The following is a 13,879-nucleotide window of genomic DNA, read 5'->3' as shown; positions in this document are numbered from 1 at the left end:
GGAACTTAGCCCGACTCAAAAGAATTAGCCGAACACAAATTCAAGTAAACAACAGGCACACAATTTAAAACTGTTCGAAGAAGATGTTCATAAGCTTGAAATTCTCTAACCCAGTAGACACGGAAAGAGGTGGAAAGACTGAAGGAAAGTGTGTGAAAAATGCCCGAAGGGGGTGGATAAGAGTAGATGGGAATGGCTCAAAAAATCAGTGAGTGTGAAGATGATGATGAAGAGTGGAGAAAGAGGAACCACGGCGGTTGAATAAGAAGAATGATCTAAAAGAGAAAAGAAGAAAAACAGAAGAAAGAAGGAGAAGAAGCAGATGGAAAAGAAAAGGAAGATGTCGCCCCGAATTTGACGAGATGAGCCTTCGTTTTCCTGTCAAAACGAAAAAAAAAAGAGACTTGTGATATCGAACATGACTCCGCCCCCAATTTTTTTCGGGGGACCCTCTTCTCCCTTTTTGATTTTCGTTTGAAGACGTTGAAAATAGAAATGCGCTCACAACTTGTCGTTTTCGTAAGAACCGCCGGTAATCTTATTCGAGAAGAGACGAGCGAGAAAGACTGAAGATGTCAAAAGTCTTGACTTTTTTAGGAGGACTAGAAAGTAGACTTCTAGTGAAAATATTTGTGAGTACAATTGAACTTGGAAGGTTTTTTAACTATTGAAAATATTTCTAAAAAGCGTTTCATACCAGAATCAACAATGATAAGGCGTCCGAAGAAGGAAGTCTATGTGTCCAAAAAATTCGGCTCAATCACTAAAGTTAAACTTGAAAATTGAACGTGTTTTGCAAGAAACTTGAAAATTTATGAAAACTATAGAAGAATAAATGTCCCTAGAGACCAGTTATGTACTCGCTTGAATCATATTTCAGCGCAAAGAGCACATTTTTCATCGTGTGGGGAACTCGATGTTTTCACTTCTTTTGGGCATTTTTTACGCAAAGTGCAGGGATCATTTTCCGTCTGCAGTTTCGCCGAAAGATTTAAATTTTTCTGTAACTTTCAGTTAAATAAACAACTTAATGATACTTCATCAAAATTTCAGTTGGACATACCATAATCATCAATTTTTAGAAACAGAATCTTATATTTACGCCACCATTGAAAAATTGTTCAATATAAATTTTCAAATATTTTTGCAAACCGCAAACTTTCATATGTTTTGTTTTTATATCAAAACAAATCTGCAAATTTTTTTCAAACACAAAATAAATTAAAAACTAAAAATAAAACTTACGTCTCCGTATCCAAATACTGATACGAATTCTTGTGATTCATCCTCGTTGCTCCACCAGTTTAATCTCCTTATTTAATGCCGTTTCCCGCGACAAATTTGTCGTCATTTAATTATGATGTCTTCCTAAATCTGTGGACTTCTTTAGAATACGGGGGGTAGCAAAAAATCGGAGAAAAAAAAAGAAATTTAAGGAAATAATCTGTTTTGATATGAGAAAACAGTGACAAGAAATCAGAAAATGATTTGTTTCTATTTTTTTTGTTGCGACTTTTCGAATATTCTTGTCACTCCATTTTAGTTTCACCTCGAAATAATTGTTAGATTTAAAAGTTAAAATTGTTAACCTAAAAATTATTAAGTTATTAAAAAGTTAATAACAAGCTAGATGGCAAAAAACTATTTGCCTTCCTTTTTGCCATCTAGGCGGCCCACGCCTGCCACATGCCTACATGCGTGCCTACTTCCAATGGCCAACGTTCAGCCCATATTTTATGGCATTCAAACCGCCCCGCGTGATCAGTCTACATACTTTCTAAGGACGTTACAGAAATTGAACCAATAGAGTAACAAAAATTCTAAAAAAAACCTCATAAACGATAATAAGGTTTAATTTTAAAAAAGAACATGGCTCTGCGTATGTTTTTGAATATTTAACTTTTGTTCGTTACTCAAAAAAACAAGTATGAAGACCATTCGGTTCCAAAATGTCTCCAGGGATTCTTTTCAAAAGACTTCAGAAGCATCGAAAAATAAGAAAACGAGACAACGACGAGGATTTCATTGAGACTGAAAACGAAATAAGAAAGGAATGTTGTGTATGTGTAAGGAAAGGAAAAGATGCTGAAATGGTTCCCACGGCGAAACGATTTGGAAAGAAATTTGATACTCTTTGGCTAAAAATTGCGTGACATTTTATTGGAGATGTCACATCTGTACATTTGAATTTTTACTTTATAGAGGTGATTAAGCCTCTCATCATTTTTAAATGTTTTGTAAGAAAACTTCAGATATACAGAGATCTATTTCAAAGCCTCATAGCATGAAGCTTCAAGAAAAAAGTTATGCCAGAGAACATCATAAAGGGCGGCCGTTGGCTCACTTTCCGTTATACTCTATTAAAAACGGGGATAAAAAATTTGAGAGACCAGCTGGTGAGTCCAATGGCTTTTTAGCTTATTCTTATCCTGAAATCTATTTAATATTTACACGCAATCTTTTCTCTTGATTTAAAAAAAAGGATTAAAGGACGATCCGTTCTTCAAGTGCTACGCACTGCGGATCTGGGATTCAGGTACACTGCCTGGTGGTGATCCCTCTGGGCTGTAAAGAAAAAATAGAAAACCAGTAATTAACTTTTAAATCACCACGTGAAAAATTTTCAATTGATACATCTTGATAACTCTTGCTATATAAAGAGAGAATTTTCACCACAATTTTATTCTACAGCAATCTGGAGGAGTTTCTTCTCGAGAAACAACAATTGACAGAGCGATAGTGCCCCCACGACCGACAGTAAGCTGCCGCCGCCGGAGTGCATTCCGGAGGAGCACGGAGAGATCGACGGAGCGACGATCGAGCAGCAGTGTCTGGAGGTTAAGTTTGAGTAATTTTACATCCAAAACCACAGCTATTTTAGAAATTTAGCATTTTCTCCATCGTTTGTTGCTACGTTTTCGATAAAACTGAAACAGCTCCATTTCTCTCGAACTGTTGTTTCAGTCAATCAACTTTCCACAATGTGGTTCTATGATTTCTACAAGATTGAAAATTATCATGTTTTCATCATACAATCAGTTGTTTGAGCCGTTCAATGTATATGTATAGCCTCTAATAATCAATAATCACTCCCTTTTTCATACACTCATTTCTACAAAAAAAATAGTTGCCTTTCTGAAAGATGAAGTTATCGTTTTGTCATTTTGAAAAATTAGATTTATTATGTTAATGAAATAAAGCAACACAAGAAAGTAATTATAACAATTTCAAGTAGAATTACAATGAGACTTAGAATTTATGATATAAAAAAAGGTATGAATTTTTTCAGTGGTTAAGAGATTTCGTTGTACAATAAATGAAGAAATAATATAGCTAATTCGGTTTCATCTAACTACTTAGTAAATGTACGATCGCTAAAAAAATCTACTTAAGCGTTCAAATCAGAATTAAAATAGTGCTTATGAAATGGGCAAGTGAATTCCATCGCAGTCTCTTCGTTAGTCTCCTGTAAATCATTCGAATCGCCATTGTCATAAATAATTCGATCCAAACAAAATATTCCAATTTCATCTTTTTTCTCTTCGGATCCTTCGATTGCATTTGATACCCTGTTCAGAACTTCTGTGTAATCCTCCAATATAACTGAATCATCGGGAAACAGTTGACAACGTATGGATGGGAACGAATCCAATGGTTCTTCCTTAATTGGCATATTTTCAGGAAATTGTTTATTTCGAGCAGTCTTTTTTCCATGCTTCTTGAAATCCGTTGGTTTTGATTTTTGGTACGGCAGAACACGCTGGGTTATTTGTTTCCATTGATGCTTCTCGGCATTTGGTACAGAGCTTGATCGTTTGATTGATGCAGCAGACGATTTCTGAAATTTTCATATAGAATTAAAGTAGTTTTATTTGTGGAGTAGCGCCAGTGGATGAATTATTTAAAGTGGTCAAATACTATAGTACAGAAAAACTATTCAAAAGTTGTGGGATTTTTTCAGTTTTGGATGTTTGGCAATTTAGTTTCCTTGAGTTTCGATGATATTCGATCATTTCAATGTATATCAAGATTATTTAAATTATTTAAATGAATTCCCCCATTGGCGATACTCCACTTTAATTCCTCCAAATAACCCCAATGTGTAGCATATAACAAAAAGCTGTTAAGTTCGAAAGTTTAGCTGTAGAATTTGTGACAGCTGGGAACGGATTCCCTCAATGAATAATTTTTTCCTAATTTTATCAGAAAATAAATTGCTGTGACCGCAACATGCATTGCCTTATAATTGTGTGGCAAAGTCAAAAATTTCAGAGCAGATTTTCGGGCTTTTTAGCCTTGTTTTACGTAACATATTAAAATCATTGGAGGTAATTTAGTTTTTGAAAGTTTTTGAAAAAAAGCTTTTTGTAAGTGTTTGTGCACCTCACTGTCTTTGATGTCCTGTGGAATTGGGGATGGTGAACCTCGCATATCTGAAAATTAATAGTTTTTGGGTGAGATTTTGATATGAAAACGGATCAGCAAAAAAGGAATTGTGTGGAAGCCGTGCCTCCACGCGCTTACTTAGAATCAAAACTTGGGCGAGAAAGATACTAGTCCCTCAGTCTAACAATATGAGTAATAATTTAAGTATAAGATAGATAATAGTAAAATAAATATAATATCTATTAAAAAAAAGAACGGAAATGCATTAGAGAAGAGAAGTAACATCCCACCAAGGTGATCTTTCCGTCATCGCCGAATGAGAAAGTCATAAACGGTAAAAGCCGCACCTGAAAGTCAGGCTTCTAGTACGAATGCATCACAAAGTTCAGTAGTTAAAAGATAATGTTTTTCAATGTTTACAATGCAAAATGTTTTTCATATTCATCATCCTCTTTGATCTACATTGACACCTTTTATCATAGTTGTCTTTTTTTATCAACTAGTAAAAATGTGTATCAGTTCTTTTTCCATTTATTCATGGTTGAAATACTTTTGGTAGGGCAAATTAGGGCAGTTGAGGTGATAGACTGATAGAAAAATATAATAACTGAACATGCAACTTGGAAATTAAACCTTCTCATGAGACGAACTAATTGTTCATTTATTCATTAAGCTTGTTTTCTTTTCAAAATTGAAAAAGCGCCTTTTTATAATTGTCATATATTTTTAAAAAATTCTGTAAAATAAGTGAAACAGTGTCTTCGAATATTTTCCAATGCTTCTCCAATGGTTAACAATTCTACATTGTCGAAAATCTCCGTCAACAGCTGTCCCCCTTTTTGTCGATGCGTGATAAATTACCGTGGTGACGTAGAAGGAAAGCCAGCTGTATTCCGACCAGAATATGAAACAAATGAGTCCGACACCTCCAGACGGTCTCCTTTTATACTAATTTTAATGGGCGGAGTCGGGAGTAGCCAATCGTGGGGTTTCCTAATGTATGCCATGGCCGAGTAAAAGAGAAAACTAGGCCAGCGACGATTCTCGAAAAGATGATTTCGCAATACTTGAAAATAAAAAACATTGAAAAAAAGTTGAGGATTGATTTTTTGGATGAAAAAAATACTTTAAAAGTAAATCAAGTAATGGTTCTTTTCGTATTAGTATTGCATCCGATTGTTCAACTTTGTCAGGTTAAATTTCAGATGTTGTTTGTTCTATTGAAAATATATTTAATATGAAACGAGATAAAGCCTTACAAAGAAAAAAAAACGCAATGAAAACTCAAACCCACAAAAAAACATTGCAACCCGAGACTGTTATCTCCTTCTGTGAATCTACGAAAATGTTCACAATTCTTTTTCGAGTAGTTTTTTATACAACGCATTCTGTTTTTTTTTGTCGGTTTTTGACAGTCAACCCTATATGAAGGTCTTATAGTAAAAGCGGCACAAAATATTTTCGATTTTTTCAACCTGATACAATCTGTTTATTCTGAGTAATCTATACAATCTGACAGTGCAAATGTGGCAAGTGAGAAAATGTACAAGAAATTGGAGAAATTATTACTTTCGTCCATACTGATAGACTGATGGAGAGTACTGAACATTGTTCGATGGGGTATTGTATCCTTGTTGAGTTTGATAGCAGCACGTTGAGCTGACTTGTGAGCAACAGGAAATCGAATCGGCTGAGTATTGTGGAGATGGAGTACTGCTACCGTATTGTTGGGTACTGTAGCTTTGATCGTACATCGGTTGGTTATTGTATCCGTTTGAATTCATTTGTTGATTATTATATTGATTGTTGTATTGTTGCTGCTGTTGCTGCTGTTGTGGTTGAATACTGCTTGCATACAAGAATGTGGTGGTCTGAGTATTTTGTGGATTGTTGTTGTTGTACATCATCTGATTCTGATATGATCCTTGATTGTTACCGTATCCTTGAGTTGTTTGGGTGTTGTACATTCCTTGATTGTTGTTCATGTATCCTTGATTATTACTTTGATCTCTAAGAACTTGGTTTTGATTCGATGATTGTGGGAAGCCGGCGTTAACTCCAAGAACAGAGTTGTATTGAGCAGTTGATGGAACTCTTTGGTAATAATATGGTGAGTTCTGGTTGGTTGTATCATAAGCAACATAGTTTTGATTCGATTGTTGAGTATTTCCATATGAAGTGGATGGGTTTCTGTAGACATTTGAAGATGAGGCAGATGATGGATTGTAGTTTTGAGATGAGTATCCATAGGTTGACGTTGGAGAATATGTTGTTGAGGGAGCACCTGTAATATCCAATTTGCAAATATTCATTGAACCTTATAAAAGGAGATTTTGAATTTCTGCTTAAGTTGAAATTTGCCCTTAACTCAATTAGTTGAAACTTTTGCTTTTTAAAAGTGACAGTTCCAATCATTTGATAAAAAGAACAGGTTTTATTTTATACGTTTTAACCGTTCTAGGCAAGCACAAGGAGTATGCCTGCATATCCTAGAGATTGCTTTGGAGTCACTTACGTCTACTGCCAGGAAGAGGTATTGTTCTAGACTAGATACATAAACCTTTTAGGCGAGCAATTGAGCATTTATGCCTACCTGGATGGTTTTTTTTACAAAATTTCTGTTTTTTCATGCGCTTTTTTCATGTCATTCGTTTATTGAACAAGCAAGGATTTGGGAAAAAAGTTTGCAAAGTGTTTATACATTCAGAAAATAATTCAAAAAAAGTCAAACGAGGATAGAGTTCTTTTTGGGTGTAATGGTGGGCAAGTGAAGAAATGAAAACATGTGTGCAAAATTAATTAAAAAATTAATTAAAATTTAGCTGGCCCGAAACCAAAATGGCGTCTGAATCGACAAGTGGTACAACCGTTACTGTATTGTGGGGAGGAAGAAGATGGTTGATAGAGTGTTGGGTAATTGGTTGTGCCGGTTTGATACATAGCTTGACCATTTGATGAGAAAGAAGTGGTGCCGTATTGTTGCTGTTGTTGGGGATTATATTGTTGTTGCTGGGGATTGTACTGTTGGGTATTGTATTGTTGTTGTGGTTGCTGTTGTTGGGAGTTGTATTGCTGTTGATTGTACTGACCGGTAGAAGAAGAAGATCCATTCATTCCTTGTTGAGCTGGGGTCAATGGTGGTGGGGATGGAGCTCCTCCAATTGAGTCGAAGAAGGCTTTGTTCAGAGCTTGAGTTTCAGCAATTCGTTGAGGATCAGTGTATCGATCGCCTTGATAATCGGGAAGATAGCCTGGTTGATTGTTCGATGAGCCATCAGTTGAGTCACGTTGAACTCCGTTCGTATTGTATGATGATGATCCAGATGAGGTACCTAAGAAATTCAAAACATTCAAGGGATCAAGACACGGGGAAAGGGAAAACTCGGAATAGCTGTTTCTTTTTTTTATTGAGATTTTTTTAAAAATATATCATTCGAACGTCTGGATGCTATTTCAAGAATGAGAAAATTCTTAAATCTAACTTTACCAAAAATAAACTTCTCTCTCAAAAGGAAAATCTCAAAAGTTTTAGAATGACTTTCTGGCCCATTTTTAATATAGTCTTTCAAAAATCTTGCCTTTAAGTTTTTTATCTGAAGTCTTGGTCTTTTTTATTTCTTTATTTGAGTTTTTCAATTTTTTGAATACTTGGAATTAAAATTAAACATACATTTATTAAGATTAGTCGGTTTATTATTGCGTATTGAAGTGAAATTGTGAATGGTGAGATGAATGGCAAGTTGGGTGATCATAAGTTAAAAATATTAATATTATTAATGAATTATGAATTATGAATTCAGACTTGGAATGGCTTTGAAGCAGCCGACAATTTTCGGATGAATCCGTATATTGTCGGCTGCTGTTGCCGTTGAAAGTTTGAATTTGAGCTGTGAAGTTACTTATATACAAATACAGTTGTTTTAAATGTCTAGAAAAGTTATAGGCTATATTAGTCTGCTGCATATCCATTTTGTTCCATATGCTTCAACTGAGTTTCTTCTGGATCCATAAACTCCACTCGGAAATCTTTTTGAATATATCTTGGATCGTCTCTGGTTAGTGCTTCAATAATTGCTCTGGTGGCTTCTGACTCGAAAAAGCTTGGCTCATTTCCTTGTGTCGCTTGATAAATTGTGCCATCAGCACTAGGAGGTTCTAGGGTGAATTGAACGAATTCTAGGGTTGGTGAGCTCTTGGTAGTTGTGTTTGAATCATCGCCATGTACTTCTACGAATATTGTTGGATCACGATGCTTCGTATCCTCCGGATCAGCAAATACAATTGGGATCGGACGATTTTTGAATGTATGATGATACGGGGGTTCTGATTGAGCATTAGTTTGGATGTGAATTGGTTGTGAATCCATTTGAGAAGTTAGAATTGGATCAGATTGGGATGATTGCATGGAAAGTGGTGAAGCTGTTTGTGTAAGTGAATCAAAGAATGCTTGATTTAATCGAAGTGTCTCCTGACGTATAGAATCAGAAGAAAATGCATCCGGTTGATAAGTGTTAGGAAGAAAACCTGGCACTTGGTGAGAATTGTATGATTGCTGCCGTTTGTATCGTTGGTGAGTGTTATCTGTGTTAATTGTTAATATTGATTATTATAGAGTGTTATGGAAAATTGTTTGATATTTGGAGGCTATATACTTACCATAATTCGAGTTGGTGTTGCAGGATGGGCATGAAGATGTCAATTGAGCAATTGACAAAGCAACAAGGGAGGTGAATACTCTACAAAAATTATATTTTCAGTTACTTGAGTTTAAGAAAAAACGATTTAAAGGAAGCTACATAAAATACTAATAATGTTCTAGAAATCAGAAGTTGGAATTTAAGAAAATGTTTTCAAAATTAATGGAAAAAAGGGTTCTAGTGTAGACCCTTTTTCATTTTAAAATAATCATAGGTTCAAGCTGAACGATACATTTTAGAAAGTTTGGATTCGAAGCATTTACTTATTGGAAAACTAAAAAAACTTACAAAACTCGGAGCATCATCTTGTCGATGTGAATAGAAGTATGAGTATGTAGAGTCTCACAACTTAGATTTCATTTGACAGTGCTCTCCATTTTATACCCCGGCACAACTTGGGCAAGGTGGGCGTGCCGTTGATCCCTTTCTCCCACTAGCACACACACACACACATTGCACATTGCTCCACAAAATAATAGGTAAACATACACACACAGAACTTCTCTCTTCTTCTAAATCTCATTCTATCTCTTTTACTTTCCTTGTGCTCTGATCTACTTTTTCCCGCCCTTTCCTTACTTTTGTCCGTTGAGTTGAATTGAGGGGAACTACTTTTTCACACATGCTCAGGCGATGACACGTGTACTTGAATGGCAAATCTAGTCTGTATGTCTATCGCATCTATTTCCCACCGGCGAGCGAATCCCCGGAAATCCGACACCCAATCCTGCGGAACAATTTTGACGCCCTGGACCGGAGAATGGTACACTTGAGAGGGTGTCGCAAAAAAGTTTGATTGAATGGAAATCGAGAAAGAAACATTGGAAGATCTTGGAAGAACATGGTGTTTAGCGAGAGGGGAATGATGTTTAAAATGAAGAGGAATAGGGTCAGGACGCCTCGGATTTCTTTCTGATCTTTTGTGCCGTTCAGAAATGTTTGGATCCAGTTTATGGTGCAGGGTTGTATAGCAGACTACATTATTCTAAATTGCAGTTACGTTATCTATCACTTTGAATTGCAATTCGAGATAGTTGACTTTACAGAGATTTAACCTCACAATTGGTATTTTCAAAAGTAACTCAAAGTTTAGGACTTTTCAAATTTCAGTGTTAAATATTTTTAACTTTAACATTTTCCAGATTTTTTCCCAGTGTTGTTTTATCTTTATCAGTTGAATGCTGAAGTAATCAGATTTCAAATGTGCTATTCACAAAACCTACTCCATGCAATGCCATCTAAAATGTGGCCGTATCTTACCGTTACGGTCACCAAGACCGTTTTTGTAGTGAAAAATATTAGTTGTAGGTACACAGAAATTACTTAGGTACAGATGGTGCATAATCTGGTAAGCTTTTAGAGTTATGGACTGCCTAACTCGAGTTTTAATATGATCAAGTTTATTGATAATTTTTCCATGATAAAAAAATACAATTTTAAAGACTGATCTAAAAAAAGCATTCTTCCAAATTTCAAAAAGTGAGCCGAAATACCTCAGTTACTTGAATCATTTCAAGTGCTTAGGTAACTGAGCGTAGGGAGCACTTGTAGTTGGACACTCAGTTACAGATACTTTTTGTGTGTTGTTCAAAAAATATTTACGATGAGAACGAGGAAGTGAATCACGAGATGAAAATGTGCAAATCAGGGAGTGATCTGAAAACAATTTTTTTAATTTTCAATTATGATATGATGCTTTATATAAGTTCAATTCAACAATTCTTCAGTTCAAAATGTTCATTTATTTGTCATCATAACACCCGTCAATTCCTCGTCACGTATTTCGGCGTTCCTATTGAAATTTTGCGTTCAACGCCACTTTTTTCTCCGTGGTAGCTCCGTAAACATTGAAAGAGCTCATCTCCATCTGTTCAATTCAGCAATTTCCAATGACCAACAACAATACCAAGTACATATCTATTGTGTCTGCCAACGACCAGTTCATCAGGCATCACCACACCAAGATCATCGAATCACACCTCCCCCTCTCCTCCTCCAATTCTTTATATTTGCTCATCTCTTTATTTTTTCATTCAGTTTTTCCGGTCTCGTCTCTTAATCCGATCTTCTTTTCACACCTTTACGTGTGGATTCGTTTTTATTTTATTTATTTATATTTATTCATCAGGCAACAATCGTAATGATGCAATTACAACAAAGCAGTGAAGTGAAGGAAAAAAGAATGAATAAATAGATATAAAATAATCATTTGGACCCGCAAGAGTCCGGTGACTAAGTATAAGGGGGGGGAAGAGGGTAAAACATTGTCAACAAAAAGTTGACCGAGACGTTTTCCGAACAAAATTTCTGAGACAGGCTTGGGGAAATAAGGTACTATTTTATTCCAGTAATTAAAATTTTTATGTAGGATTTTTTTCACTTCATCTTTTTTAATTGTTAGATGAGGGGTTGATAATTGTTAGATGAGGGGTTGACCAAGGTGGATCTAGGAATAGAGTCCAGTGAAAGCCAGTAAATTTAATTTTATGAGAATACCCGACTGGTCTTAAAATAAACGCTGACAAATTAAACCAATCGTGCTGCAAGATTTATTTATATAATTATTATTATAAATAAGTCATTTTTAAGACCAAGGATCAATTCCGAAAATTATGAAAAAGGATAAGATATCTAATCTTATCACATTTGGATCAAAAAAGTACCACGAATCTTATTGCTCCGTTTTTCTCAAATTTATAATTTATCAATAATTTTACAATTCAGTACTGTAATTTGTAAACTGCTTCTATCAGTTTTTGGAAAATGTAATATTTTCACAACTTCTTTTCAATTTTAGTTTTTTTTAAATAATGTTGTAAACTATGTTTATATTTAATTTTGGCAGCAACCTTTTCAATATTTGCCAATAACATTGTTTTTAAACTAAGGAAATTTCACATGTTTCCTCTTTCAGATGTTCAATTTGAAATGGGCGTCCTCTGCCGGGTTTTATGACTACATAGATGAACATTTTGCAGTAAGTTAAAGTTATTTGACTAAAAAATCAAAACTTGTTTTTCAATATTTCTGTTTATTTGTGTTTTTCCGAGTGTCATTAACAATATTGAGAGTATTTGTAGGTCATTACTCAAAAATAATTTATTTTTGATCTTGTCAACACAAAATGACTATCCTCTGATAGTTCGCATTCCTTTCCGTACCTCCCATTACCAACGGGCACTGAGAAACATAAAAAGCACAAAAAAGTAAACATACAAACACAGTGAGATGTGGTAACTGAGAGTTGTGAGTCAAAAGACAGTTTTAGAGTAAGAGCAGCAGGTATACAACGGTCGAGAGCAGATAAATATTAGTAGTTGCTCACTGTTTACATGTATCTATGTATTCATCAAATGTCAATCACTCTTTTTTCACTAGAACTTAGATCTTTGCGGTGCAGAATTACAAGAAAATGAAAGGAAAAAGTGCGAAGATTGTGGTGACCAGAAATTGAAAAACGGTTCAACCAAATTCCAATTCATGTTTACTCAAAAATTACAAAGAATTGAACGGTTCGGTTTGTTCGAAATGGAAAAATATATGAGGAACAGCTTGAAATTCTTCTATAGTTACAACTTAAATAAATTTGCAGCAAATTTCCAAAAAAAAAATCGTCACAAACATTGCAGCTGATTTTAATTTTCTTAATTACAGCTACATATTCCGATGTTTCATACTACGTTCAAACTCTCAATTTCCAATATTTGGCTTCCCTAATGATTTAAGTTCAACTTTTTGCAGCTTAAGCAGTTTTTGCCACTGCCACCGTCTCCGTGACGGAAACTGTTTCTTTTTGACAGGAACACTATAAACAAAACGACAGACGGAAATTGAGTTAAAATAAATAGTATCGGGCGGCAGGAAAAATTCTTTTTTTCTTTGATATAGGTAAAGTTTGCACTTTGAAGCCTTCAATGCTGATGTTATAGGAATCGAAGAACATTTGATTGATATATTTGGTTTGGAGAATAAATTTGACTGTTAATTTGAATAACATGGAGAGTTTTGAAAAAACTGCATAGTAGATTCACTGAAAATATAACGAAAAGTTAAGTTATTGATAAAATATGTAATTCAAATTTTGCCAAGAATATTGTCAAAACTCATAACTTTAGGCTCCACTTTTACAGTTTATATCTCGGTTTTTGTTTCTATCAAACAATTGTCAACTGATAAAATATGGGCAAAATATTTTTCTATATTCTGGTTGTTACCATTTTTTAGGAAAAATTAAGACATAGGCCTTCAAAGTAGTGTAGTGGGATGTACGTCTAATAGGGAAAATACGGAATGTTTTAATTATTTGTATTTAGGCATTGTATGGGTTCGAATTTGCAGTGCTCAAATTTACTCAAAAATGTTCTAATCTTAGAAAGTTTGGCTTTTCATCAAAACTTTGGCTGGACATTTGAATAAAATCCCTCACCAATTCCAAGTTCATAATTTTAGATTTCGAAATTCACACTGCGTACTGTAAAATTATGCAAAATAGTCTTGGACGTTTCTATTTTTCTGCAAAAAAAAGAGCAAAAGTTCCGAATACCGTGGCTGCCAATCCATTATCTTTCACTTCATATTTGCTTATCACGTGGCTATCACCACTGATCTCTGTTTGACCTCCCTCCCGCGCGCGCCATTCCTCTCTCGCAAGTGTCCACACACAAGTAACTTCCATTAAACTGTTCAAAAACCACTCAAAACTGCGAAATGAGAAAAAAAATGAAGATGAAGAATGTGTTTAGATATTTGTGTTTGGTATGTGCCCAGTTGAGTAAGTGATTTCCATTCCACGGGTT

The 13,879-nt window shown here is 34.9% G+C and overlaps 2 protein-coding genes and 4 non-coding genes across 10 annotated transcripts; 1 reads left to right on the top strand and 5 right to left on the bottom strand.

The window, feature by feature from the left end:
- Positions 1-757: 757 nt before the first annotated feature.
- ZC21.15 lies at positions 758-903 on the bottom strand. The gene has a single exon (NR_052543.1). It is a non-coding gene; the product is annotated as an Unclassified non-coding RNA ZC21.15 (non-coding RNA).
- Positions 904-1,915: 1,012 nt separating this feature from the next.
- Positions 1,916-1,966, bottom strand: ZC21.13. Its single transcript, NR_052542.1, has one exon. It is a non-coding gene; the product is annotated as an Unclassified non-coding RNA ZC21.13 (non-coding RNA).
- A 1,195-nt stretch (positions 1,967-3,161) lies between these two features.
- Positions 3,162-4,440, bottom strand: ZC21.10 (Rieske domain-containing protein). The gene is made up of 2 exons (NM_001038295.4): positions 4,384-4,440; positions 3,162-3,838 (listed from the first exon to the last, which is right to left on the bottom strand). The coding sequence occupies exons 1-2, from the start codon at positions 4,429-4,431 to the stop codon at positions 3,389-3,391; spliced, it is 498 nt and encodes a 165-aa protein (NP_001033384.1). The 5' UTR covers positions 4,432-4,440; the 3' UTR covers positions 3,162-3,388.
- Positions 4,441-5,854: 1,414 nt separating this feature from the next.
- Positions 5,855-9,439, bottom strand: idpp-15 (the record flags this gene model as incomplete). Of its 5 annotated transcripts, NM_001306747.2 has the most annotated exons (4): positions 5,862-6,670; positions 7,476-7,718; positions 9,043-9,122; positions 9,372-9,439. In NM_001306747.2, the coding sequence occupies 4 exons, from the start codon at positions 9,386-9,388 to the stop codon at positions 5,952-5,954; spliced, it is 1,059 nt and encodes a 352-aa protein (NP_001293676.1). The 5 variants fall into 5 exon arrangements, with proteins under 5 accessions (NP_001293675.1, NP_001293676.1, NP_001367406.1 ...); NM_001306746.3 differs by lacking the exon at positions 7,476-7,718 and having other exon boundaries at positions 5,855-6,670; positions 9,372-9,420; NM_001379833.1 differs by lacking the exon at positions 5,862-6,670 and having other exon boundaries at positions 7,024-7,718.
- Positions 9,440-11,016: 1,577 nt separating this feature from the next.
- On the bottom strand, positions 11,017-11,165 carry ZC21.12. Its single transcript, NR_052541.1, has one exon. It is a non-coding gene; the product is annotated as an Unclassified non-coding RNA ZC21.12 (non-coding RNA).
- Positions 11,166-13,596: 2,431 nt separating this feature from the next.
- ZC21.11 lies at positions 13,597-13,728 on the top strand. The gene has a single exon (NR_052540.1). It is a non-coding gene; the product is annotated as an Unclassified non-coding RNA ZC21.11 (non-coding RNA).
- Positions 13,729-13,879: the final 151 nt, after the last annotated feature.

This window comes from Caenorhabditis elegans, chromosome III (assembly GCF_000002985.6).
Source record: "Caenorhabditis elegans chromosome III".
NCBI lineage: Eukaryota > Metazoa > Nematoda > Chromadorea > Rhabditida > Rhabditidae > Caenorhabditis > Caenorhabditis elegans.
Note: the sequence above shows the minus strand (reverse complement) of the source record. Positions and strands in the feature narration are given on the sequence as shown.